General features: G+C 52.2%; 8 protein-coding genes across 8 annotated transcripts; 6 read left to right on the forward strand and 2 right to left on the reverse strand.

The window, feature by feature from the left end:
* Positions 1–18: 18 nt before the first annotated feature.
* HMPREF1120_06034 (uncharacterized protein) lies at positions 19–2,452 on the reverse strand. Its single transcript, XM_009160229.1, has 2 exons — positions 1,718–2,452; positions 19–1,660 (listed from the first exon to the last, which is right to left on the reverse strand). The coding sequence occupies exons 1-2, from the start codon at positions 2,125–2,127 to the stop codon at positions 445–447; spliced, it is 1,626 nt and encodes a 541-aa protein (XP_009158477.1). The 5' UTR covers positions 2,128–2,452; the 3' UTR covers positions 19–444.
* Positions 2,453–2,900: 448 nt separating this feature from the next.
* HMPREF1120_06035 (beta-N-acetylhexosaminidase) lies at positions 2,901–4,839 on the forward strand (the record flags this gene model as incomplete). Its single annotated transcript, XM_009160230.1, has 2 exons — positions 2,901–4,353; positions 4,403–4,839. 2 exons carry the CDS (start codon positions 2,901–2,903, stop codon positions 4,837–4,839), a joined length of 1,890 nt encoding a protein of 629 aa, XP_009158478.1.
* Positions 4,840–5,563: 724 nt separating this feature from the next.
* HMPREF1120_06036 (cytochrome P450 alkane hydroxylase) lies at positions 5,564–7,064 on the forward strand (the record flags this gene model as incomplete). The annotated part of the gene is made up of 2 exons (XM_009160231.1): positions 5,564–6,093; positions 6,233–7,064. 2 exons carry the CDS (start codon positions 5,564–5,566, stop codon positions 7,062–7,064), a joined length of 1,362 nt encoding a protein of 453 aa, XP_009158479.1.
* A 664-nt stretch (positions 7,065–7,728) lies between these two features.
* On the forward strand, positions 7,729–11,790 carry HMPREF1120_06037 (uncharacterized protein; the record flags this gene model as incomplete). Its single annotated transcript, XM_009160232.1, has 2 exons — positions 7,729–10,750; positions 10,805–11,790. The coding sequence occupies 2 exons, from the start codon at positions 7,729–7,731 to the stop codon at positions 11,788–11,790; spliced, it is 4,008 nt and encodes a 1,335-aa protein (XP_009158480.1).
* Positions 11,791–12,364: 574 nt separating this feature from the next.
* HMPREF1120_06038 (ATP-dependent RNA helicase) lies at positions 12,365–15,061 on the forward strand (the record flags this gene model as incomplete). The annotated part of the gene is made up of 1 exon (XM_009160233.1): positions 12,365–15,061. The coding sequence occupies one exon, from the start codon at positions 12,365–12,367 to the stop codon at positions 15,059–15,061; it is 2,697 nt and encodes an 898-aa protein (XP_009158481.1).
* Positions 15,062–15,381: 320 nt separating this feature from the next.
* HMPREF1120_06039 (4-coumarate-CoA ligase) lies at positions 15,382–18,477 on the reverse strand. The gene is made up of 3 exons (XM_009160234.1): positions 17,364–18,477; positions 16,322–17,256; positions 15,382–16,254 (listed from the first exon to the last, which is right to left on the reverse strand). The coding sequence occupies exons 1-3, from the start codon at positions 17,458–17,460 to the stop codon at positions 15,622–15,624; spliced, it is 1,665 nt and encodes a 554-aa protein (XP_009158482.1). The 5' UTR covers positions 17,461–18,477; the 3' UTR covers positions 15,382–15,621.
* Positions 18,348–19,193, forward strand: HMPREF1120_06040 (uncharacterized protein; the record flags this gene model as incomplete). The annotated part of the gene is made up of 3 exons (XM_009160235.1): positions 18,348–18,414; positions 18,483–18,969; positions 19,031–19,193. 3 exons carry the CDS (start codon positions 18,348–18,350, stop codon positions 19,191–19,193), a joined length of 717 nt encoding a protein of 238 aa, XP_009158483.1.
* A 1,081-nt stretch (positions 19,194–20,274) lies between these two features.
* Positions 20,275–22,558, forward strand: HMPREF1120_06041 (phosphoenolpyruvate carboxykinase [ATP]; the record flags this gene model as incomplete). Its single annotated transcript, XM_009160236.1, has 3 exons — positions 20,275–20,324; positions 20,385–20,661; positions 21,218–22,558. The coding sequence occupies 3 exons, from the start codon at positions 20,275–20,277 to the stop codon at positions 22,556–22,558; spliced, it is 1,668 nt and encodes a 555-aa protein (XP_009158484.1).
* Positions 22,559–24,471: the final 1,913 nt, after the last annotated feature.

The following is a 24,471-nucleotide window of genomic DNA, read 5'->3' on the forward strand; positions in this document are numbered from 1 at the left end:
GAGCAGACGGACCTGTAGTACCTAGTAAGTGTTGTTGTATTACGACCCTCTTTACGCCTACATCCAGCAGGTATTAGTAGTCCAGAGCATAAACATCACCTTCACCCTAACCCAAATATCTTACACAAATGACGCACAGGACTGAGCGCACAGTCATCCAATCTATTCATTCATGTTATGGCCGGTTCATTCCAAGAAGACCATTGCTGATTCATCCCAGAACCCCATCCACAGAAGTTCAAAACGGCACAACGCCGCCGTTGACATCAAGCCTCGCCCTTAGGGGGTATACCTTATTCCCGCTCGCAGCTCCAGCTCAGAGCACACCTTTCTCATGCCACATAATGTACAATCCTATCCCGTCCATCCGACATCCTCGTTGAGAATCTTGCTTCTCTGCCGTTTCTCCAATTCTCTTCTGCTCGGCCTCCTGCGCCGGCCACATCAAGTACTGACCTCGTGTCTCATACCCGCACCGTTGGTATCGGCAGTGGCCTCTCCTGGCCTGATAAGCTCCTCCTCCCCGGCCTGGTCATCAACAAATTTCCGATCGCTGACATGCTCCTTGCCCGCATTTGCATCGGCCTGTTTGTCCGGGGTCCAGGTATAATCGGCAAAATTGTTGACCTTCTGCTGACCAGGTTCATGCTTGAACGGGCATCGCAGATTGGTGCACGGGTTGTAACGGCAGGGAGTCTGGAGATGGGTGTACTGGCAATTTGAGGTCTTGCAGTTGGCGCCAAACTTGCACACAGGCATGGTTGGATGTTTGAACGGACAATTCGGTTTGGTGCAGTTGGGGAAGAACTTGCAGAGCTCTTGTCCCTGAAAGGCCCTCACTTGAGCTGGCGATGGATGCTTGCCCGCGCACTTGACATTCTTGCAAGCAGCCCCAAAGGAGCACGTGTCATTCATGTCAACCACTGTGCCTTCGGGTGCGGCCGGCGATTGATGCACATAGGGGCAGTCCTTGTTGGTACAGCGAAGGTTGAAGTGACACATGGTGTTTGAAGGGTCGTGAGGCTTTCGTTCTGTAGAAGGAGCATTTTCGACGTCCATGGCGGAGGAAGCTCCGGCCTCGGAATTCGAGGCATCGACTTCCATTGCCGGGCTCTCCTGATCATTTGACTTGGAAGCACCCTTAATATGCCCATTCTGATCATGTCCGCCGCGTCCTCGCCCTCGCCCTCGCATACCGCCGCGACCGCGCCCTGGCTCGACCCTGTCAAATAATGACCGACCCTGGCCATTTTGCTGGTTGCCGCCTTGTGGGAAAGTATTGACCGATCCGGGCATCATGCCTGTCATTTGTGCGAGCATTCTGGTCTGCTGTTCCATCATTGCCATAAATTCCATCTGCTGTTGTGGGGTCATCTGCATGACTGGTTGTCCGGGTTGGCCACCGTTCATCAACATGGGGTTCTGCATTCCCTGTGGAGGACCTCCCATGGCCATGTTATTCAAGGCTTTTTGCATGCCTGGCCGAATGTCACGGTTCTGCACGTTGCGAGGTCCTTTCGGTGTGCCGCGGGAGTGTGTATTTATTCGATCATTGCCGCGCACTCTATGTAGCACGGAGTCGCCAGTCTTGTTGTTTGCACCGCCACGTCCACCTCTGCCCGATGGCCGGCCTCCGTGTAAGTTCTTGGGCCCTCGAGGACTATTGGCAAAAGTTAGCAAATCATATCGTGTAGTATTTGGGACTGAAAGAACATACGCATTTTCAGGGGCGTTGTCAGCCATATCTTGGTCGTAAGCCGCGGGAATTGCGGAGGTGGTATTTTCTGTCGATTCCGCGGGCGCAGACTCTGATGCGACTGTTTGATTTTGCTGCGCAGTGGATTCTGATGTTTCTGCAGGGGCGGAGCCTGTGGTACCGCCGGAGAGAGAATTGACTTGATCGAACAGCCACTGCGCAAACTCCGTCGTGCCCTTCGCATCTTGCAACAACTCGCCCGCAAGTTCGGATGCGATCTGATCCTGAGTTTTTCCATTTGCCAGCATCAACACGATGTATTCGGCTAACGAAGTGTCGTCCTCCTGCGTCCAGCCTTCCTCGACAATCTTGGAATGAACAGCATTGCTGAGAGTCTCAGCCAAGGGCGTCTCGAGAGCGATGGTCGACATGATCAGACAGAGATTCGAAAACGGTGAGGGTTGAGGTTAGGCGAAAGGCAAAATTCGCCTCGTGGAAAGGATAAGTCGAAGGTCGCGCCTTCGTTCGTTGCTTGTGGTAGACAATGAGTGACAAGGCCTAATCGTCCTTTTTCCGTGATTCCGATGAAATCAACGAGCCGATGACTATGCGATGGGCGCAGAGAGTCTTCAGGCCGAGAGTGATACGCGTGGTAACTTTGTATTGAAGTAGGGAAGACAAAGCTCGAATGTCTACGGTAGAATTACTAGTAGGCGAAGTTGGCTGGAGATGGAGACTGCGCTCGCTCAGGCTGCGCAGGCGACTGGCTGGATGATTCTGCTTCTTTGCACTGTAACTCGAATCACGCTGCAAAAGCGGCGCGAGGTGGCGGGAAATGGTGCCAAGCATTAGTAAGAAATCACGTGCCAAGCATTAGTCATATGATGTCTTCAATCAAGGTCAAACTCGCATTCATTGATGTCTTTCTGGACCACAACATGACAAACAACATCCCGGCCTATCTGTTCCTGTTTGCCTTGGTTTAAATCATGATCTACTGCTGTCACTCTGTGGTCTAGGGAGGTATCTGCTCGCTCGTGTCCAGTCATTTCAGAAAAGTGAGTGAAATACCGGCTGTGCGGTGCATCCTTCGAGGTAACCAAGTATCATGCACTTCAAGTTTGGCTGAACATGTCCATCAGTTGATGGCCCTTCCCTGATCGCATAGGTAGTGTTCAGACTCGCACTAGTTCTTCCACCAGTCATGCATCCCTATTTTTTCCTCGCCCCCTTCTGCATCCCCGTTGTGAGCGCGATCTGGCCGCAGCCAGCCCGAATCTCCACAGGCGACAAGGTCTTGTGGCTAGATCCAGCCATCAAGGCTACATTACGCTGCGACGGAGAAGAGTTTGTGGTATATGATCACTATCATGGCCTGGGTGACACGTCGTTGCTGGGTCTCGCGAATTATGCGTTTCAATCCGCGCAAACACTCTTTGCCCAGTTTCACGCATTCGACAAGGACACGAGCTCCGAAGAAACCAAGCACACCCTAACAGAAGCATTGATCGCACAAAATGCTGTACAAGAGACACTCAGATCGATGCGAGATACCAGATTTGTCCCCTGGAAACTTCATTCACGGCACTCTACCTTTGAACCTGACGCAACAGCACCCCGCCATTACCTGTCCAGCCTGCAGATACAACAGCGGCACTGTCCAAGCACACGGGGATTCGAATCGAAACCGTATTTTACTGGGGATGAATCTTACCAGATCATCATTGACAATGGAACAGCGACCATTCGGTCTAATGACACCATTGGCACACTATGGGGACTCCAGACCTTGAAGCAGCTGTTCTATGCGCATTCCAGCCGTTCCGGATCATATATGGCGAACGCACCTTTCAGTGTGATCGATGGACCGAGATGGCGCTACCGAGGATTGAGTGTCGATATAGCTCGCAACCCTATCCAACCTCAAGACCTGAGGCGGACAATTGATGCCATGGCAAGGACGAAGATGAATCGATTACATATCCACGCCACAGATTCACAGAGCTGGCCACTCGAGATCCCATCACTTCCTGACCTGGCCAGAAAGGGAGCCTATCAGCCACATTTGGTCTGGACAACTTCCAGTCTCGAGGGGATACAACTTTACGGCGCTTCGAAGGGAGTCTCTGTTTTTGTTGAGATAGATATGCCGGGCCATACAGCGTCTGTTGCTCATGCATATCCCGAACTGGTAGCAGCCTACAACCAGCTGGATTGGTCGACATTTGCCGCGGAGCCACTCAGTGGCCAGCTCAAACTCAATTCTTCCAAAGTATCTGCCTTTGTAACTGATTTACTCAACGATATTCTGCCTCGAACCAGTCGGTATACTTCTTTGTACCATATCGGTGGCGACGAGGTCAACCGCGCTGCCTACCTCCTAGATGAGACGGTAAACAGTGATGATCCAGAGGTGCTCCAGCCATTGTTGCAGAGTTTCATCGACACTGTGGTCGGTCTTGCCGTCCAACATAGCCTTCAACCAGTTGTGTGGGAAGAAATGCTCTTGGACTGGAATCTAACCTTACCTTCAGCCACGGTCGACGGATCCGTAGACACACTGATCCAAGTGTGGCGCAACAGTGAACGAATTGAGGAAGTGTTGAAGAAAGGCCATCGAGCAATATTTGGAGACTACCATCACTGGTACCTTGATTGTGAGTATCTCCCCTGTCGGTCAAAGACTCTTCTCAAAAGTAGTTGTAGGTGGCTTCGGTGGGTTCCTCAACCCCTATCCGTCAGGCAAGTCACCACACGGCGTGCCATACAACACATCAGGAGGATATCCGACGCGGTTGAAGAAGCCATATCTTGATTATTGTAGTCCTTTTCACAATTGGCGTCAAATTTACACCTACAATCCTCTGGAGAACATCACCGCCGACCTACTGGCTAACATTGAAGGCGGAGAGGTTCTCATGTGGAGCGAGCAGACTGATTTGGTTGACCTTGACTTCAAATTATGGCCTCGCGTGGCGGCCGCTGCAGAGGTGCTCTGGACCGGCGTGAGAAATGAGACAATGCTCGAAGACGCGTCCCGCAGACTGGGAGAATGGAGGGAACGAGAGGTGACGGATTTCGACATGGGCATGTCGCCGGTGCAAATGACTTGGTGCCTGATGGAGGGCGGATGCAACTTATAGTGGACGCCTGAAATGAAACTGTCATTTGTTTCTATGCGTTCAATTCGAGCAATTAATGGGCCAAGCGAAAGACCCTTGCTTGGTTGCCACATTGTTTACCCGGTATCCCAATCAAAACATGGGGCAACCCTCCAAGACCAACTTACAGAAGATATATTCGTACATCGTATTTCTAGCGCATAGGAGTGGGCCGAGGATGATGCGAGGGTGTGCCCGGTATTGCATTGATGATCTTTCGGGCATAATATAAAAGAACCAACACGCTGGCAGCACTACATTGATGTCCTCGTCGCCGGTCTTTCGCTTCCAGGTTCGAGGTTGGGTGCAGATGTTACTCTTCTCCGGTACATACCTAGGCAGAGAAGCAGACCCCAACTGCAAGTGTCTACACCGCCCAATCGCTTGTTCCTGATCCTGAGTGTACATTGCATTGTCGCCTGTTGGCACATTCATTACGGTTCCAGTCTATTTTTTGCAAGATGATTCTGCAATTCCTATCATGGCAATACCTTTTACTCTTTTTGTATCTCGCATTTGTCGCATATGTATATATCAGGAGATACAACAAGCGAAAAGAGGTTCTCAAACTAGGCGGCGAATGCCCCCGAATCACTACGAGATTCATCTTTGGTACGACGCCCCAAAGGCAGTTCGAATCTTGAGGACTGGAGCTGACGAGAAATCCACACTAGGTCTTGACTTCCTCATCCATTCGACACGGGCCATGCTGAAAAACCAGGCCGTAGAATTCTGGGAATGGATGTATCAGGACACTGGAACCGGTGATAGTGGAACACGCTCGTATACGGCCGAGCTTCATATCATGGCCGACAGTCGCGTTGTGTTCACATCGGATCCCGAGAATATCAAAGCGATACTGGCGACACAATTCCACGATTTCGGCAAAGGGGAGGCATTTCACGAAGAGTGGAAACCGTTTCTGGGTGACGGCATTTTCACCACGGATGGGCAACAGTGGCATGATTCGCGGCAACTCATCAGACCGATGTTTGTGCGAGAGAGAGTCGCTGATTTGCCGCTGATTGAGAAACATGTGCGCAAACTGATTTCGTTGATGGGGGCCGGCGATGGCCAAATGGTCATGATGAATAAGTTGCTGTCTCGGTTCAGTCTTGATGCGTCGACGGATTTCTTGTTCGGCCACAGTGTTGGGAGTCTGGATAAGGAGCAGTCGGAGTTTGCGATGGCGTTTGATGAGGTGCAGAGGCTTCAAACTTTGCAAGAGCGATTAGGGTAAGGCTCTCTCTCGCTTTCTCTCTCTTCACACATCCGCCGCCCTCATCACCTCCCAATCTCCCATCGCCCCAACCCGGCCAACCCCCACCCCTTTGCGTTTAGGTGTAGTATAGACTGAACTGTCTCCTCAATCCAGACCCCTCAAACTCTTTTATCCCATGCACTCGTACCGAGCAGGAATCAAGACCATGGAGCGATTCATCGAACCATTCATCACAGAGGCATTGTCAATGACCGAGTCCAAATTGTCCGGCTCCGACACTTTTATTCATGCGCTCGCCCGGTATACCCGGGATCGCAAGGTTGTGCGTGACCAACTGGTGGCACTACTTCTTGCTGGACGAGATACGACAGCCTCGACATTGTCTTGGCTGTTTCTGGAGCTGGCAAAGAACCCACAAGTGGTCGAAACGCTTCGCGCAGAGATATTTGAGTATCTAGGCAAAGACGGCCGGCCACCGACTTACCAGGAGATCAAGGATATGAAATATTTGACTTACACGATCAACGAGACCCTGAGGTTGTACCCCGTGGTGCCGTTCAACGTCCGCTCTGCCCTCACCGATACAATTCTCCCGCACGGTGCTGGACCTGACGGCATGAGTCCAGTGGGCTGTCCCCGCGGCACAGTCGTCGGTTATAGCACCATTGGAATGCAACGCCGAAGAGACTTGTATCCGCCTATATCAGAGTCCTTCCCATACGACCCGGCCGACTGGGTGCCTGATCGATGGGCAACGTGGACTCCCAAGCCCTGGCATTTCATCCCTTTCAATGGCGGTCCGAGGATCTGTATTGGACAACAGTTCGCAATGGTCGAGATGGCATATACTGTTGTCAGGATTCTGCAGGAGTTTGACCATATTGTCGATTATGGAAGTCCACGTATTTTGCATGCTGAAATTGTTTTGACGCCCGCTGAAGGCGTCAAGGTTGGGTTTGTCAAGCGGGACAAACGACAACAATGAGGGAGGTTACCTTGTACTTATGATATCAGATCAGTAGTTCTCTTTGGATTCACAGACATGTCACGCCGTCCTCACAGCAAGCATTGGTGGCACGAAGCGGAAGGATCTCTTGGGTCATAAGGTCTTCCTCTATATATAAAATTTTGAGAAGCTGCACACCTGACCTTTCACTTACTAGTGGTCCACGTTACATTCAGACTGTGACGACAAAGCAAATATGCACTGAGCATGGCTGCGATACAGTTGATGTTGTAGAAATGGATGGATGCGGATAGACAGACTCAGACGGTTCAGGGGCGAGCGGCACCGGCCTTACGATGATCCGTTCCGGAGGCACGCTGCCCTCCGCTGCTTCTACGGCCAACTTGACTTGACTCGACGTCGTCTCTCCACAAAGAATCCCACGAACTGAACTGGCCGCAGCTCACTTTCATCTCACTTCACCACTGCATCACGCAACAGACACATAGCACCTTGTCAGCCCTAACTCTGAATTTTTAACAGAGTCGCGACCTTTTTGAACTGAGCATATCTTTTGTATTTGTCTGTCGCGTCAGATTGATGAGACTGACAGTTTAACCTGTCAAAAGCCCCCGGTCGTCGTCCCCTTCCTACGGTTTCACCCCACCGGTTACCTCGAGGCTTCGTCGAAGCCACCACGAACATGGCCTCCGTCACAGCCGACTCCACTGCTGATGGCAGCTCCAGCACTGGACAACTTCTCGCCCAACAGCTGAAAGAACGACATGACGCTACGGAAGTGCACAAGGTCACGGTTGAGGATGTCCCTGATGAAGATGACATCCAGCACCCTCCTCCACCCCACACGCACGTTGAAGAGACAAAAGAGACTGCAACAACCAATGGCGGAGACAATCCACCTTTGTCGGAGAAGGCTGCTGGCAAGCAGAAGGCCACGGATCAGCCCAGCGTTTTGGACACGCAGTCCGACGAGGCCTTCCCCGCCCTCGGAGCTGCGAGTAAACCAGCGGTGATTCCAGTCACGCGGGCTCCAGGCTGGGTAGCCAGTGCTTCTGCGAAGGCTGCTCCGACCAACAGCTCACCGGCTCTTGGGTCTCGACCTGGCTCATCCGGCGCTGGCACTCCTACCTCCGCGGCAGGAGCCCGAACCCCGGTCACCGTCATTCCCGGTGCTGGTGCCCGAGGAAACGTGCTGTTGCCAGGCAGATATCGTGACTCGTTCGAGATCGATAATGCGGACCTTGACAAGACCAAGCCTATTAAGCGGGTCCTGGACGATGTGAAGAAGAAGTTCAATGTCATTGTCACGCCCAAGTCGACCAATTTCGGAACCCGCACCGAGTTCATCGCAGAAGGCCCCAAGGCTCGTGTCACTGAAGCTTTGATGTATGTTTCGAAAGAATTGACGCTGGAGAAGCAAGTCAAGCTTGAGATTCCGTCTGCGGTTTCCGCTCAGATCATCGGCAAAGGCGGCGCAAACATCCGGAAACTTGAGAACCAATTCAATGTCAGGATCCGCATCGAGCGAGACGCACGACCAACTGCGAGCCCAGAGGACGTGAGGACTGATGTTGTCGAGATCCGTGGCAATGCAGCCCAAGTTCGGCAAGTGTATGAGCAGATCTCGAACCAGGTCAAAGCACTTCAGCCCAAGGTCGACCTGCCTGTTCGTGGCATACCTCCTGAGTTCTATCCTTTCATCGCAGGACAACATGCGGACCGTCTCCGACAACTGGAGCAGGAGCGGGACCTCCGCATCAATGTGCCGCAGTATCATATGTGGCAACAGCAGCCCCCGCCTCGACCTGCCGAGCATGACCAGGCTCCCACTTTCGTTCCCCACGAAGACACTCCTATTGTCATTTCGGGTGAACAAGCCGCTGTACTGGAAGCTCGTGCTTTTCTCGAGCAGTTGGCCCAAGAGCTTCAGAAGGAACTCCTGTTGGAAGAAATCGCGGCAGAACAGATCCTGCATCCTTACATCGTGGGTGACCGTGGTATGGATCCTCTGAAGTTCTTGGAAGAGACGGGCTGTGCTGTGATTCTTCCTCCTCCCCATCAGGAGACCGAGGACATTCACATTATTGGGCCCAAGGACAAGCTCAATGCTGGCCGAAACCTTGCAGAAGAGCTTATGTCTCGGAAGCACAACCGAGCAGTGGATATGCACAAACACTTCCAAGATGCGCCGCAGGGTCCCGAACGCCATTCAAGGGCGCTTGCGCAATATCTGCAACAAAAGGCCATCGAGAGGGAGTTTATGAACTCCCACGGTGCAGAAATTGTGTTCCCGCAGAGCTCGAGCGCCTCTCCCAGCTGGAGTGTTATTAGCAACGATCCACAGAAGGCACTCTCCGCCCGCAACGAGCTCTCCAAGATTGCGCAGGCATACCCCTCGGCGAGACTGCAACTCGTGGAGGTTGATCCATTTTTCCACCCCCATCTTCAACAAATGCACGCATCTCGTTTGAAGAATGACCTTGGTGTGCACATGATCGTTCCTCAGGATGGTTCGGAGCCAGTCATCCTTGTGTATGAAGGCCCGGCCCAGAGTGAGCAATCTTCCATTCCGCGGACGAAGCCTACCAAGGCCGAGATCGCGGATTTCGAAAAGGCTCTTCAAGAGGCTCAGGCGCAATTGTTGAGCAACATCCCCCACCAAGGAATCTCGGCGCAGGATATTCATGTGCCTAAGAAATTCCAGGATAAGGTTCGGAGGTTTGTGAATAACGAACCGAGACCGTCGCCTCCGGAAGGCTTCCCTGTGCAGGTTGAATTTGGCGGCCCCAGCAGACAAAAGCAAGCCAATGGTACCTCAAAGGGCTCGCCTTCCGAGACAGTCTACCTGAGAGGACCGAGCGAGGCGGACATCGCTGAACTGCGCAAGAAGATCGAGACCTTCTTGAAGGAGGCTGAGCAGGATGAAAAGGAGCGCGGCTACACCACCACCCTGCCATTCCCGGCCCAGTTCAACAAGAACTTGATCGGAAAGCAGGGACAAAACATCAAAGCGCTCCGTGAAAAGCATGACGTTGAAATTGATACTCGAGAACCCGGTAAAATCACGATCCAAGGACCACAGAAAAAGGCCGAGGCAGCCAAGGCCGAAATCCAAAAGCTTGCCAAGCAGTGGGAAGACGAGGTCAACTTTGCCATCAAGATCGACCCCAAGTATCACGGTATGTTGGTGGGACGAAATGGAGAGAATCTTCAAAAGATTCAGAACAAGGTGGACAACGTGGTGCGCATTGACTTCCCCAAGACGTCTCGAGTTAGTGATGACGCTTCTGTGGGTGACAATGCCAGCGAAGCTGGTGGTAACAAAGGTCAACCCCATGATGAAGTGCGGATCCGAGGACCACGTGCAAAGGCTGAAAAAGTGCGCGAGGAGCTATTGAGTCTGTACCAGTATTTAGTTGACAACTCCCATACGGCGACGGTGTCTGTTGCTCAGGGACAAATCGCTTCCCTCATTGGCAAACGCGGCCAGGAGATGGAGAAGCTAAGAGCCGAGACTGGGGCTCAAATCGACATTCCGAAGCCCAATGGGTCCGATCGTGTCACCATCCAAATCAAGGGTACCAAGCAGCAGGTTGAAAAGGCGAAGCAGGAGTTGGAGAAGCGATCCAAGGAGTTCGACGACATTGTCACCCGGGAAATCGATGTCAACCGCAAACATCACCGTGCTCTGATTGGTCCTGGTGGTAAGTACTGCTTTTGCTTTTTTGGGGCGAACCCCACTGACTCTTCATTTTCAGGTTCCAACATCCAGAGTATCGTGACCAAAGCCGGCGGCAAAGGCAACAGTGCAGAATATGTCCGCTTCCCTCGGCCCGGCGTGGAATCAGACACTCTTACTGTCAAGGGCACTGCCGATGTGGTAGACAAGATTGTGGCAGCCATCCAAAGCTTCGTGGACGAAAAGGAAAACGAAGTCACCGAGACAGTTGACGTCCCTCGCAACCAGCATAGGCAGCTGGTTGGTCCTGGTGGCGCCAACCGAAAGAAGCTTGAAAAGGAGTTTGGTGTTGCGCTGAACATACCGCGGCAAGATAGTTCTGCCACTGGCGTCGAGATCAAAGGACCGGCCGAAAATGTCAAGAAGGCCAAGGAACACATTCAGAAAATCACCCAGCAGTCAGAAGGCCAGACAATTATGGTGCCGCGGCCTTTGCATCACGTTGTTGGGAAGAACGGGGGCTTGTTCCGGGAACTGTCATCACAAGGCATTCGCGTCGACCATAAGGGACACAAGCCGCCCTCGAAACCCAGAGACAGGGGTCACGGTTCTCGGCCACGTCCGTCCAATGGGGACTTGCCTCTGATCACTGATCAGCCGGGCGAGGAGCCCTATTCCTGGAATATTGTGTCCAACCAACATGCACAGGAAGGCGAGTCGGGAGAGATTCCATGGGTAATTGTGGCTGATGAAGGTGTGCCCGAGGAGACGGTCGCGAAAGCCACACAGAAGATCCTGTCATTGATTGAGAAGGCCAAGGAACCTCAATACACAGGATACCTGATCTTGCCGGACTCCCGAGTGCACCGTCACATCATTGGCCCGGGTGGACGCACCATCAACCACATCCGCAAGGCTTCTGGTTGCGATATCCAGGTTCCGAACAAGAAGGCCAATAAGGGAGACGACGGTGATGCCATTACTATTGTTGGCTCGAAAGAGGGCGTGGAGGCAGCTCGTGACTTGATACTTGAAGAAATCAAGAAGGCTGAAGGCGGTTCATGAGCGGGTGCAAATCAACGGACGGGAGTGGAGAATTCACAAAAGTCTTTGGGTCATGGATACTGTGGTAAAAGTCCGAAAGCTTGGTTGAGAGTTGAGACTCTGGCTTTACAAAAGAAGCTACACACAAAACTGGTGAGAGTTGATAACTTGAGACATTAGAGCCGTGAGCATGAAATATACTCCTACAGCAAGCTCTTCATATCATACACTTGAACTTTGTAGACCGAGATGTCCGTGGGGAAAAGTTTCCGTCTCTTGATTGTATGATGCATATAAGTCGAGCCACGGCTATAGCGACACTGAAGTAATTATACGCTTGTATTCCTTACATACACTCCTCTGAATCTACCATGTATAACAAGTGAAGTGGAGGTTGAATGGTGGCAGCCTTGCCAAGACATGATGAGTGGCGCAAGGCTGTGCCTAAGAGATTTTGCAACGACATTTTGTGACGATCCATTCAACGTTAACAGGGCTCTACTCGGCTTTATGCAGTTTTCATCATGTGTAATTCTATTCGTTGAAAAGTTTCGAAACAACATCAGAGGCAAGGTGTTTTGTCAAACTTGGCATCATGGCGAAGCTGCATATCAAGTTTGATGAGGATGAGGCGGCGCCTCCTACTAATACGCAGTCGGAGTCGACAGAGACCGCACGTCAAAAAGGGAAAAAGCGATCCGCCGCCGAAGCATTCAAGTCACAAACCAAAGACACGTTAAACGCCAAAGACAAGCCACAAACCAAAACGGTCAGCGACACACTCAAACATCACCGATTGAGCACCGCGAAGACTGGCGGCTCCGGGGTTGCGCAAAGTAAAGTGGTGAATTTCTCAGACACCAACCATGATGGTAATGACGATAATGATCGGGATGGAAACAATCTCGAGGCTACGGTTCAAATCAATAATCGACATTCCAACCTCAGAGAACGAGCACGACAATTACTTTCTACCCGCCAACAGTTGCCAATCTACAGCCACGCAGATCACATACGACAGAAACTCCGAGAGCACGATGTTTTGTTACTAGTCGGAGAGACTGGATCCGGCAAATCGACACAGATCCCACAGTTCCTCGTCAACGAGTCGTGGTGTCGAAAGCGAAAGACGACAAACAAAGGTTCAGTAGGCGGTTGTATCGCCATCACGCAGCCGCGGAGGGTTGCGGCCATCTCGCTGGCCCGCCGGGTCGCCGAAGAAATGGGCACACCGTTGGGCAACTCGAGCCCCGCGTCGCAGGTGGGCTATTCGGTGCGCTTTGAGAATAGCACGAGTCCGTCCACGCGGATAAAGTTCTTGACTGAGGGCATGTTGTTGCAGGAGATGTTGCGCGACCCTTGGTTGAAGGAGTATTCGGCCGTCGTGGTCGATGAGGTCCATGAGCGCGGTGTTAATGTTGATCTTGTGCTGGGGTTTTTAAGGCGCATGCATGATTTGAGAAGTAAAGATGATGGACGGGGTGGGGTTCCCATGAAGGTTGTGGTCATGAGTGCGACGGCGGATATGGAGAAGATTAGTGGCTTTTTTAACGGCCAGCAGCAGCAGCAGGCAGAGCCAGGGGTGGGCAAGTCTATCGAAGAGCAGTCGACGTCTTCCAACACCGCAGCCTTGTCTGGAGCTCCTCCTATCAATGGAGCGAAACCGGAAAAGCAGAAGAATACTAGCACAGCCACGTCCCTCTTCATCAAAGGACGCCAACACCCCGTGACAATCAACTACACGCCCTCTCCAGTCCCAGACATTCTGGACGCAGCATATGAGCGCATCATGCACATCCACTCTCACTCACCCTTGCCAGGCGACATACTGGTCTTCCTGACGGGCCAAGAAACAGTCGAATCTCTAATGAGTCTGGTGACGAACTGGGCGACCAGCATTCAAAAAGACCCCAAACTATCACGCCAACTACCCAAACTTCTGATCTTGCCACTTTACGCGGCACTCCCATCACACATGCAACAACGGGTATTCCAGCCCACACCGAAATTCACACGCAAAATCATTCTCGCCACCAACATTGCGGAAACCAGCATCACGGTTCCCGGGATCCGATACGTCATTGACACAGGAAAAGCTAAACAACGACTATTTCGTCCCTCGTTGAATTTGGACACATTGCTCACCGTGCCTATCTCGCGTAGTTCGGCGAACCAGCGAGCCGGCCGAGCCGGTCGAGACGCCCCAGGAACAGCGTACAGATTATATACCGAGTCGGACTTTTATCGATTGCCGCAGGACACTGAGCCCGAGATCCTGAGGTGTGATTTGAGCCAATTGGTCTTGACGCTCAAGGCACATGGAATTGATGATTTGTTGGGGTTTCCGTTCTTAACGTCTCCGCCGCGACGGGCATTGGAGCGCGCAATGATTCATCTAGTTCAGTTGACTGCGCTAGACACAACGACTGGGAAAATTACACCACTGGGGAGGGACATGAGTGGATTGCCGCTCCCGGCGAGTCTAGCGCGTGTTTTGCTAGCTAGTGCCGAGCCAGAATTTGATTGTGTCGATGAGATTGTGGATATTGTGTCGGCGCTGAGTGTGGAGAATGTGTTTTTAAACATTCACAGAAATCAATCGGATGGGTTGCAGAACGATAACACCAGACGAGGAGAAGGGGATGGGGATGGTGATGTGGATGCAGACGCCGAAAACGAAACCCGCGAAGCCCGCGCCGAGCGATACCGTCGCGTCCTGTTCCGGCGCGAAGGCGACCATTTGACTCTCCTTGCCACCATGCAAGCGTACGCCGCGGAACAGAGTGATCGCCGCCGCTGGTGTGAGGAAAGATTTATTTCTCATCGCGCCATGAGCAGTGCCATGGACGTAAGGAAGCAGTTGACTGCGTTGATGGCGCAGAGGATGAAAAAGAACAGAAATAAGAAGGGGAAACGTGAAGGTAAAGGAGAGACGAGCGGAGATGGAAAGGAAAATGGCACTGTGTCTCCGTCAGATGTTGATGTCTCGTCCCGCGATCCTACGACTTTGCCAGCTCGGATTCTCAAATGCATCCTCACTGGGTTTCATGCCAATGTCGCCCGTCTGAGTCCCGACGGCTCATACCGTACTGTTTTGACGAATCAGCCTGTGGCGATACATCCTAGCAGTGTCTTGTTTTCGGCTGGTGGTGGAGGGGGAGGAGGACCAAAGAAATTCGAAGGTATCGTGTACAACGAGTTCGTGTACACTGGCACCAAGGCATATGCCAGGGGCGTGAGTGCCGTTGAAATGAGGTGGTTGGGGGAGATTTTAAATCGGTCATCGAAATGATATGGAGATCAAATTATTTAAAGAATATTTTAATGACAGGAGAGACCAGATAAATCAAAGATTCAAAGTGATTTGATCGTCCCAAGAACGTCATGTTTGATACTCGCCTCGGTCTGAATTGGAATGAAATCTAAGGGGGGAAAAGAATCCGACTATGACACTGGAGTAAGGTACATTATATCGGACTTAAAAACGGGGAGATATCTGGTAGTATTTGTGCAAGGGTATTTACAAGGAGTAGAAGGGAGGAAGATGCAACAGCTCACCTAGGTACCAATCAAGACCATGCGATCAGCAGAACTGAGTCAGGATCAGGAGCACACCGTCAACCCAAATAAATATACGTACCTAGGTGTAGCTGTAACATATACACGGGCATAGATAGGAGCATATACAGATACAGTAGTATATCATATATGTAGATGTACAGCCTAACCAAATCTGCAGCCACCAGACGGCTAACACATATATCCAAGTATACACTAGACAGACTGAACAAGATGGACGTGCATGGTCGCAAGTCGTGTGATGATCCAAGTGACTTTTTGTTTGTGTCTTTCTCACAACTTCGCTTTCCCACCCTTGGCCGCATCTTCTTGCTTCGCTTTATCTTTCAACACCCTCCTCAAGATCTTGCCAGCGGCACTTTTGGGGATTTCATCGACGAACCGGACTCCTCCTCTTAATTTCTTGTGGTTGGCGACTTTGCCGGATAGCCAATTGACGATCTCGTCTGCTAGAGAATCCGCACCACTACCACTACCACTCGTAGTGGCAGTGGCAGTCACCACATACGCCCTAGGCACCTCAGTATGCTGCACCTCATCATAAACACCAATGACAGCGACATCATTGATAGCCGGGTGATCCAACAGTTTTCCCTCCAACTCTGCGGGAGCGACTTGGAACCCTTTGTATTTTATAAGTTCCTTGACCCGGTCCGTAATATAAAAATTGTGGTTTTCGTCCTGATACCCGACATCGCCGGTCTTGAAGTATCCGTCGTCGGTGATGGCTTCTTTGGTCGCGACCTCGTTCTTCCAGTAGCCCTTGAAAACGTTGGGGCCGGACAGGTAGAGTTCGCCGGTCTCTCCTGGTCCCAGTTCTTTGCCGTCGGGAGACATGTATTTGGCTGTTATGTTGGGGAACATTTTGCCCACGCTGCCTACTGAGGTGTACCATTCGTCCCAGGGCTGTACAACACAAGAGACAGAGTCAGCCAAACAATCGTAAGTGTAACTCAAACTTTATCTTTCTTACCTGAGTATGCGTCATGGGACTAGTCTCACTCAACCCATAAGCCTGATTAATTTTGATCCCCAACCTCTTATGGACGGCATCGACCAGCTCGCGAGTCAACGGTGCAGCACCACTAGTGATCATGCGAATAGAGCTCAAATCATAGTTGTCAACGACCTTGTCGCGGGCGAGACGGACAATGATGGGCGGCGCGACATAAATAAAAGTGATTTTATGGTCCTGGATGGCCTGCAAAAACACTTTCAAGTCAAACGCTGGCATGACCACCATCTCAATTCCCCGATGTAGCGACTGTTGGACCAGTCCGACAAGTCCGTAAATGTGGAAGAATGGCAATACACCGAGGATTTTGTCCTGGCCGCTAGAATACCATTTGCCGCCCACAGCGCCCCGGATCATGAGGAGATCAGATACCACGTTGCGGTGGCTTAGCATGACGCCCTTGGGTAGACCTGTTGTTCCGGAACTGTAGACTAGAAAAGCAAGGTCTTTGTCCGGATCCATTTTGCGGCGTAGGTAGCGCGTTGATCCGCTTGTTTTGCGGATGCTGGTCCAGTGTTTGAATCGGTGCGTTGGGTCCCGTCCGGCCCCGAGCAATATGATGCGCTCTTCGGGGATGTTGCATTGTCGCGCTGCTTTGCATGCTATGGGGAGAGATTCAATTGTTGTTACAATCGCTTTGGATCCCGAGTTCGACAGTTGGAATGATAGCTCTTCCGCGGAGTAGCCTGGGTTGGCGGGCGAGACTATTCCTCCGGCGTAGAATGTCCCGTATACAATGGCGCCGTAGTCGACGTCGTTGCTGGCGAAGATGTTGAGCACATCTCCTTTCTGCCAGTCCCATAGGTTGCGGAGCCCTTCTCCGAATCCCTTTGCTGCTTCTTTGACTTGTTGCCATGTGTAGTGTCGTGACGAGTCTACTGTTCGGTAGATTACTGATGTTGGAAAATGAGTTAGTAGAGAAATGGTATGGTGTTTTTCTCAATGACAACTTTTTGAGTCCAAGGGATGAGAAGAAGATAGAAAAGGGAGAATCGTTCACCTTGTGAATTGGCAAAGTCTCGAGGCTCCTCAAACATCAGACCCCATAGGTCGACGTTCGGGATTTGGATGTCCGGAAACGGTGACTTGGTAGGCATGATGGCAGGATTTCTTTTCTTTTCCCCAGGTTTGGGCTTCTCCTAGCTACCGTACCTTCGATGCCTGCTGGCTCAGCCCGGCGTTTGGGCGGCGGAGTGCCAGGTTATTGCGACGGCGTGTGAGGCAGTGGGAATGACACTTTTCAGATGTGACAACGAACGGGGTCGCCGTCTTCTCATGCAGAAATTTAGAAGACGGAGATCTTTTAGCTAGGATCCACGGGACAACTCCTGGACACCCGCTCTCAATCCCTACTAATCCTGTACCTAGGTACAACTTCCCCATGTTGAGGGATGGCCAATCAGGGCCATGGGTGCGATGGCATCATCCCCCGCGCGAGGCTCCGACGTTTCGGCAAAGGCTGCGGCCCAGATTTCAGGGCCCTGAGTCAGCAGCAATGAGGGCGCAATGAGGGCGCAATGAGGGCGCACGTGACGCGTTCCCTCACGTGATTTTTCAGCTGCTGACTAAGGAAATGGCTGCCTTTGGAATCATGTGCAGTGCAGTGGCTGATGCAGGCGATATCTCGTGACCTCACGGCTACTGCGCAGGAAAATACCGAGGCAATGCAGCACATGCGCAGGAGTTTGTTTCCTGAATGCGTCAAGCGGCCGCTCAGCCCTCGCCAAAGTTGGCTGGAGAGGCCCCCGACATCTTCGCTTCCCCAAATTACGACTCGGCGACAGACTTCACGGGCTTGTGTCCGGCTCTGGCCAGAATTGCGAATAATACAAAGCTGTTTCGCGTCTCATCTCACCACGCCATCTAATTCATCTCCTTTTCGACTCTCCTTTGCGCCACTGCAGTGCATTTCATTCCGCACAGCCTCTCTGCTTCTCCGGTCTGATTTCGTTACTGCGGGTCTCGGATATCCCGCACGGCAAACATGGTCGCAGACGCCCTAGTCTATCACCCTGCGGTGACCCATTACCTCCGATATGTCGCGACGACCGGTAAGCAAGGACTGTCCGCTTGGTACAAGCGCGTGCAAAACGCTGAATTCATTGTCATTATCGTGTAGTCGGCCGTGACAAGGTGCTTCGTACCATCCAATACTTCGCTCGGTTCTATGCCTGGTATCTGTATCGGACCAACAACCCGACAAGTTCCATCCTGCCATGGGTGGCCATCAAGAATCAATTCGGCCTGACGAGGAAGATTCTGCGGGTGGGCAAGTTCGTCGAACACATCCGCGCCGCCTCCGAGCTCTATGATGCCGCGGTGAAGTCGGGCAGTGGGGATAAGGTCACGCAGTACCTGCAGATCCTGCGCCAAATTGGCTACGCCGGCTACATGGTGTTCGACACCATGACCGTCTTGGACGCGATGGGGGTGAAGAAGGACCCCAAAGCAAAGAAATATCAGGTCAATGCCTACCGCTTTTGGCTGACTGGTCTGGTGGCCAGCGTGCTGGCGGGCATTTACAACGGCTACAAGTTGCGCCAGAGAGCCAAGGTTGTAGACGAAAAGGATGCAGAAGCCAAGGTGGAAAAGGTCAAGATTGCAAGGTACGTGAGACAACAAAACAAGTGGTGACGAGACAACGAGGCTGACGATTGATACGATTAGGCAACAACGGGCGGTCAACATTCAACTGCTCTCGGACCTCTGCGATCTCACGGTGCCCAGCACTGCTCTAGGATATGCCAACTTCGACGACGGCATTGTTGGTCTGGCTGGCACTACCAGCAGTTTGCTTGGAGTGTACAGTGCCTGGCAGAAGACTGCCTGATCTCGATTCATAGGATAGGCAAGGTTATTTTTTGTATACTCGTGACCAATTAGCATTCCCCGTTTCCTGGGGCCCCGGACGGACGGAGCAAGACTTATGGGTCAAAGCAATCCCTCAGGCGTAGGTCCTTCGACTAGCTGGCGAGATATGGTTGTGTCGTCTGTTTATGCTCGAGTTGGCTGAGGTGGTGGTGTAGATGATCTCTGTTCGAAGCTGGTAGTCTCTATGGACAATCATTTTGGTAGTCAATTCCCACAGTTGGTCGTTCTCAGCAAACTATCCCGTTCTGGTCGTTCGATTTTCCTGCGGAGTTTACTCGTTTCCTGGACGTCTGGTCGGTTCTCTCGGACCCAACTAATGACACCTCTTAACGTAAGCCGTGACAACTACCGTTCCTCATCCGGCCTAGACCAGGCCCTTCCACCAAACTATGCGGGTGAACAGTTAGTCGAGACCTTGAGACCTGCATCGAGGCGAACCGTGCAAAGGAAGCGCTCAGGTGGTGGCGGCGGTAGCAAGGATGGCGGGGTGAGCGCAGGCGATGAGAGCGCAGTTTTCATAGGACAAGAGCAAACCACAAGCAATACTTTCTCTCCACCTTTGCCTGCAGCGCGTTGCAGTCTTGACACTTTCGTCACCAAACGTTACGTCCAGTTTCATCCCTTCGCATCCTCTCCTCTGTTCTCGCCCACTGGCACGAGAATATAAGGACCGGCCCTGCGATCGTTTTCGCATGCTCCGCATCAGACTCCAATTAGCACAGTATTGCATATCCACGGCCAACCGTCTTCGCCAATCAGCTTCGCTCGGAAAGAATCGGACAGTGTCTCCCAGCCAAACCACGAGAACCGCTTCATCGCACTCCGAACTTTCCCGTCCACCTTTCGGGAATTGCACTTCATATCGGGTTGGCCCCAGCTTTCAAAAGATACAATATCAAGCACCTTTCTCCCCCATGGCTTCAGATTACGCTGCTCGTCTTCAATCCACCCATCAAATCCGTCCTCTCTCGCCTTCTCCAGCAACAGGAAAAGCACGTACCGAACTCGCCAAAACCCAATTGCGTTCCTTCAGTTCCAGAATGGTTTCTCAATCGGTCAACAAGACCGCTCTTCACCCGGGTGGTGTCGAGTAAGTATTTGCACGGTTACACATTGCTGTCGTGGCACGTTTCTCACAGATATCGTCTAGGCCCTCGCGCGAGCACACAGAGCTGGAAGAAGAACTTCATTCGACTGCTCACATCGACTACGACCGCGTGGCCATTGTTGCCAACCCGTCTGTTTCTGCTCTTTACGAAGATGCTCTTGTCTATGAGACTGGCACAGCCATTACTTCGTCCGGGGCTTTGACGGCCTACTCGGGCTCCAAGACTGGGCGGTCGCCGCTCGACAAGCGGGTGGTTAAGGAACCTAGCTCAGAGAACGACATTTGGTGGGGACCTGTGAACAAGCCCATGACTCCAGAGGTTAGTCCAGTGATCATTCACCGATTCGATTATGCTTCAATTCCACCGCCATCCCAGTCTCTTGTGTTTGTGATTAACCCAGCTTGTTCTGTCTCTGCCACTCAGATGGCGCCCGTATCCCATTGTCATTATTAAGCCCTTTGCACACGATGAACTCCCCCTCCCCCGCAATAACAGGGGGAGCTGTATTATGACATGGTGGATGGTGGACGGGCATCAGGAGAGGCCATCTCCATGCAAGCCAACCCCGCGTTGTGCTTCATGGACGTTTTGCAGTGCATGACGCAGTGGGCTGGTTCAGCCGCGGCTAGAAATTTCTTGGCTGCGGGTGCAAATCGGGTTCGAGGTCGAATTCCGCACCGCCACTAACCGCGACTGCAATTCCCCCTTCGGCAACTGCGCCGGGTCTGACTCGTCAACCCCACCACCGGCACTGCACTGGGTCTTCCCACATGATCTGCACTACACAATACATTCCCTGCCACTACGCGTGTACACTACGGAACATTTAGGAAGATGCAAGATATGCTAACGTGATGCCATTGTGCTCGAACAGGTGTGGAAGATCAACCGTGAACGTGCCGTCGACTACCTCAACACCCGAAACCGCATCTACGTGATCGATGGCTATGCCGGTTGGGACGAACGTTACCGCATCAACGTCCGGGTCGTCTGCGCCCGTGCCTACCATGCACTCTTCATGCGCAACATGCTTATCCGCCCAACGCGAGAAGAGCTGAAGAACTTCCATCCCGACTATGTCATCTACAATGCCGGCTCCTTCCCGGCCAACAGATACACCGCCGGCATGACCAGCGCTACCAGCGTTGCTATCAACTTTGCTGAGAAAGAGATGGTCATCCTGGGCACCGAGTACGCGGGAGAGATGAAGAAGGGTATCTTCACTGTGCTGTTCTATGAGATGCCGGTCAAGCACAACGTGCTGACCCTCCACTCGTCGGCCAACGAGGGCGAGAATGGCGATGTCACGGTCTTCTTTGGCTTGTCTGGCACTGGCAAGACCACTCTGTCCGCTGATCCTAAGCGTAAGCTGATCGGTGACGACGAACACTGCTGGTCTGACAAGGGTATCTTCAACATTGAGGGAGGATGCTATGCCAAGTGCATTGGCCTTTCTGCCGAGAAAGAACCCGATATTTTCAACGCCATCCGATTCGGCTCCGTCTTGGAGAATGTCGTCTTTGACCCAGAGACTCGAGAGGTCGACTACGATGATGCCACCTTGACCGAGAACACCCGCTGTGCTTACCCCATTGAGTACATCAGCAACGCCAAGATCCCGTGCTTGAGCAACAACCACCCCAGCAACATCATCCTGCTTACCTGCGACGCTCGCGGTGTGCTGCCCCCCATCTCCAAGCTGAACACCGCCCAGACCATGTTCCACTTCATCTCCGGATACACTTCCAAGATGGCCGGCACTGAGGATGGTGTCACCGAACCTCAAGCCACCTTCTCTTCCTGCTTCGCTCAACCATTCTTGGCTTTGCACCCCATGCGCTACGCGAAGATGCTGGCAGACAAGATCTCGCAACACAAGACCAACGCCTGGCTCCTCAACACCGGCTGGGTCGGCGCAGGCGCCACCACCGGAGGTAAGCGTTGCCCATTGAAATACACCCGTGCCATCTTGGATGCCATCCACTCGGGAGAACTTGCCAAGGCTGAGTACGAGACCTACGATGTGTTCAACCTCAGTGTGCCCAAGTCTTGTCCGGGTGTCCCAGATGAACTGCTCAACCCGAAGAAGAGCTGGACCGGTTCGGCCGACTTCAAGGATGAGGTCACCAAGCTGGGCAAGCTTTTCAACGAGAACTTCAAGAAATATGCCGACGAAGCCACTGAGGAAGTCATCAAGGCTGGTCCTGTTGTGTAAGCTTCGTTCCGGATAATTTGTACAGCAGAAAGAAAACCACCTTGTGCAACTTTGAAGGGCGTTGATTCCGGCGTTTTGCTTTTGGGAGAATAGCGTTCGGTTGATTGAACCGCAACAACACGAACGCGAGACGCGAGAGGCATCACGAATGCTACGAACGGACAATCCGATGATGGCCGCCGACTTTTCGTGTCTAGCCGACTACAGAATGGTGGCTGACACGTCGAGAGTGTGCTAAGGCCTCAGAAATATGCCTGCTACTTTTATTGTGCTATGAGACTTGGATATATAGTACATATCATGAAATTTAAAAGCAAATTTACCTGAATTATGTTCTATCCTTGAGCGATTCGCCGGGTAATTTTATTTCGCTGTTCGGAGAGTTTCATTGACTGCTCGAATGGCAGGTCGGATTAAACTTCGAATTGGCGATTCCTTGCTTTGCCTGCACAGAAGAATATTTCGAGATGATGTCGAAGGGCTGGCCGCAACCTAGGATGTAGCAGAGACGTCAGATCGTGAAATATTGATTGCGTGAATCGGGCAACAGGTAGGTACTACTAGTACTTGAGCAATGGCAAGGCTGCGATTCCTGGTCAAACTCGGACCTTTTCTAGTGCACGTGCCCCTCAGTTTCGACAAAATGTCTACGCCGGCACCGGCTGATTATTCACACTCCGATCCTTCGCGCCTGTCACATCTTAATAATTGTCCTTGGCGAGTTTAGAGCCCGCTAGTTGCTAGTGCCAATGAAGGACAGCGCTAGTGAACGTTGATTTGCCGAGGGACAGGGCCTTAACCTCCAGATATAGTGGCGCTAGCTGCACTAGCACCCGACAAACAGAACACTAGACACCATAACGTGCTGTCCCGGGTTTGCAGGGCAGTGGCACCCACCGCGGTCCCTGTGCGGTGCCTGTCCAAGCCTGCGGCCACTTTCTGACCCGGTTTCTCTTCACCACCCTCATGTTGGACTATACTCGAATACTTCCGCTCATCCATCTCCATCTCCATCACCATCAGCATCACTACTGTCACCACTGTCCGAGTCGCCGCCTTCACATCCTACCATCGTCGTCGCCGAGACATCAATCCAACATAATGGCTGATCCAGATCCATAGTCCTCGACAGGCTTCCATTCCTCTCTGTACATCTCCTCCCTGGCGTCTGGCGGTCCTTCCTCGAACTTTTTCCGAATTACTTCCACCAGCGCTTCCGCACGCACCGAAACCACTTCGATCAATATCCACCTCGGATTGTCTGCCTTTCTTTCTTGCTTTCTCGATCCACGCGACCGTAGGCGCATTTGCTGCCTTTTCGTCATTCTGCCCTTCCGCGGAGGGTGAACACTTTGCTGGCCTCGGTTCCCACCGCTCCATCGATCCCAAGTACTTGGGCGTGCGTCTCCAGGGTGGATGTCCAATGCGAGACACTTTATTTTTTGAACAAGCGCAATAAAAACAATCATCATGCTCATCAACGGCGAGAAGTTCGCCTGCGAGGCTTGTGTGCGGGGTCATCGTGTTAGTTCTTGCCATCACCAAGGTAAGGAAGGCCCTCTGTCCGCGGCGCATATTCCCGCAAACCTTTTCAAGAAGACACATGCTGACGATCCTCGGCGAGAGTAGATCGCCCCTTGGTTCACGTCAACAAAAAAGGCCGGCCGGTGTCACAATGCCAACATTGTCGAGGACTGCGCAAGGCGCGATCGCAGCATGTCAAGTGCGAATGCCATGATAAGGCACATGCCAAAGAAGACTGCCCGCACCTGAAAAACGAGGGCAAAGCGGGTTGGTCCACCTCAACTCCTGTTGCGCGCCCTCATGATACTGACAATCTTATAGAGCCGCATACTTGTTGTTGCCAGCATGGACAGCGATGCACCTGTTCGCTGAAGAAAGAACTCGATCCC

This window comes from Exophiala dermatitidis (assembly GCF_000230625.1).
Source record: "Exophiala dermatitidis NIH/UT8656 unplaced genomic scaffold supercont1.5, whole genome shotgun sequence".
Lineage (NCBI taxonomy): Eukaryota > Fungi > Ascomycota > Eurotiomycetes > Chaetothyriales > Herpotrichiellaceae > Exophiala > Exophiala dermatitidis.

Bases quoted from the DNA above. Each gene is read 5' to 3' on its own strand.
- HMPREF1120_06034 (XM_009160229.1), bottom strand. From the start codon at position 2,127: ATGTCGACCATCGCTCTCGAGACGCCCTTGGCTGAGACTCTCAGCAAT. The intron at 1,661-1,717 runs GTATGTTCTTTC...TTTTGCCAATAG, and splicing joins GACAACGCCCCTGAAAATGC to TCCTCGAGGGCCCAAGAACT.
- HMPREF1120_06039 (XM_009160234.1), bottom strand. From the start codon at position 17,460: ATGCCTACCAAGTCACCGTTTCCGGACATCCAAATCCCGAACGTCGAC. The intron at 17,257-17,363 runs GTGAACGATTCT...TTCCAACATCAG, and splicing joins AGACTTTGCCAATTCACAAG to TAATCTACCGAACAGTAGAC. The intron at 16,255-16,321 runs GTAAGAAAGATA...TGTGTTGTACAG, and splicing joins GTCCCATGACGCATACTCAG to CCCTGGGACGAATGGTACAC.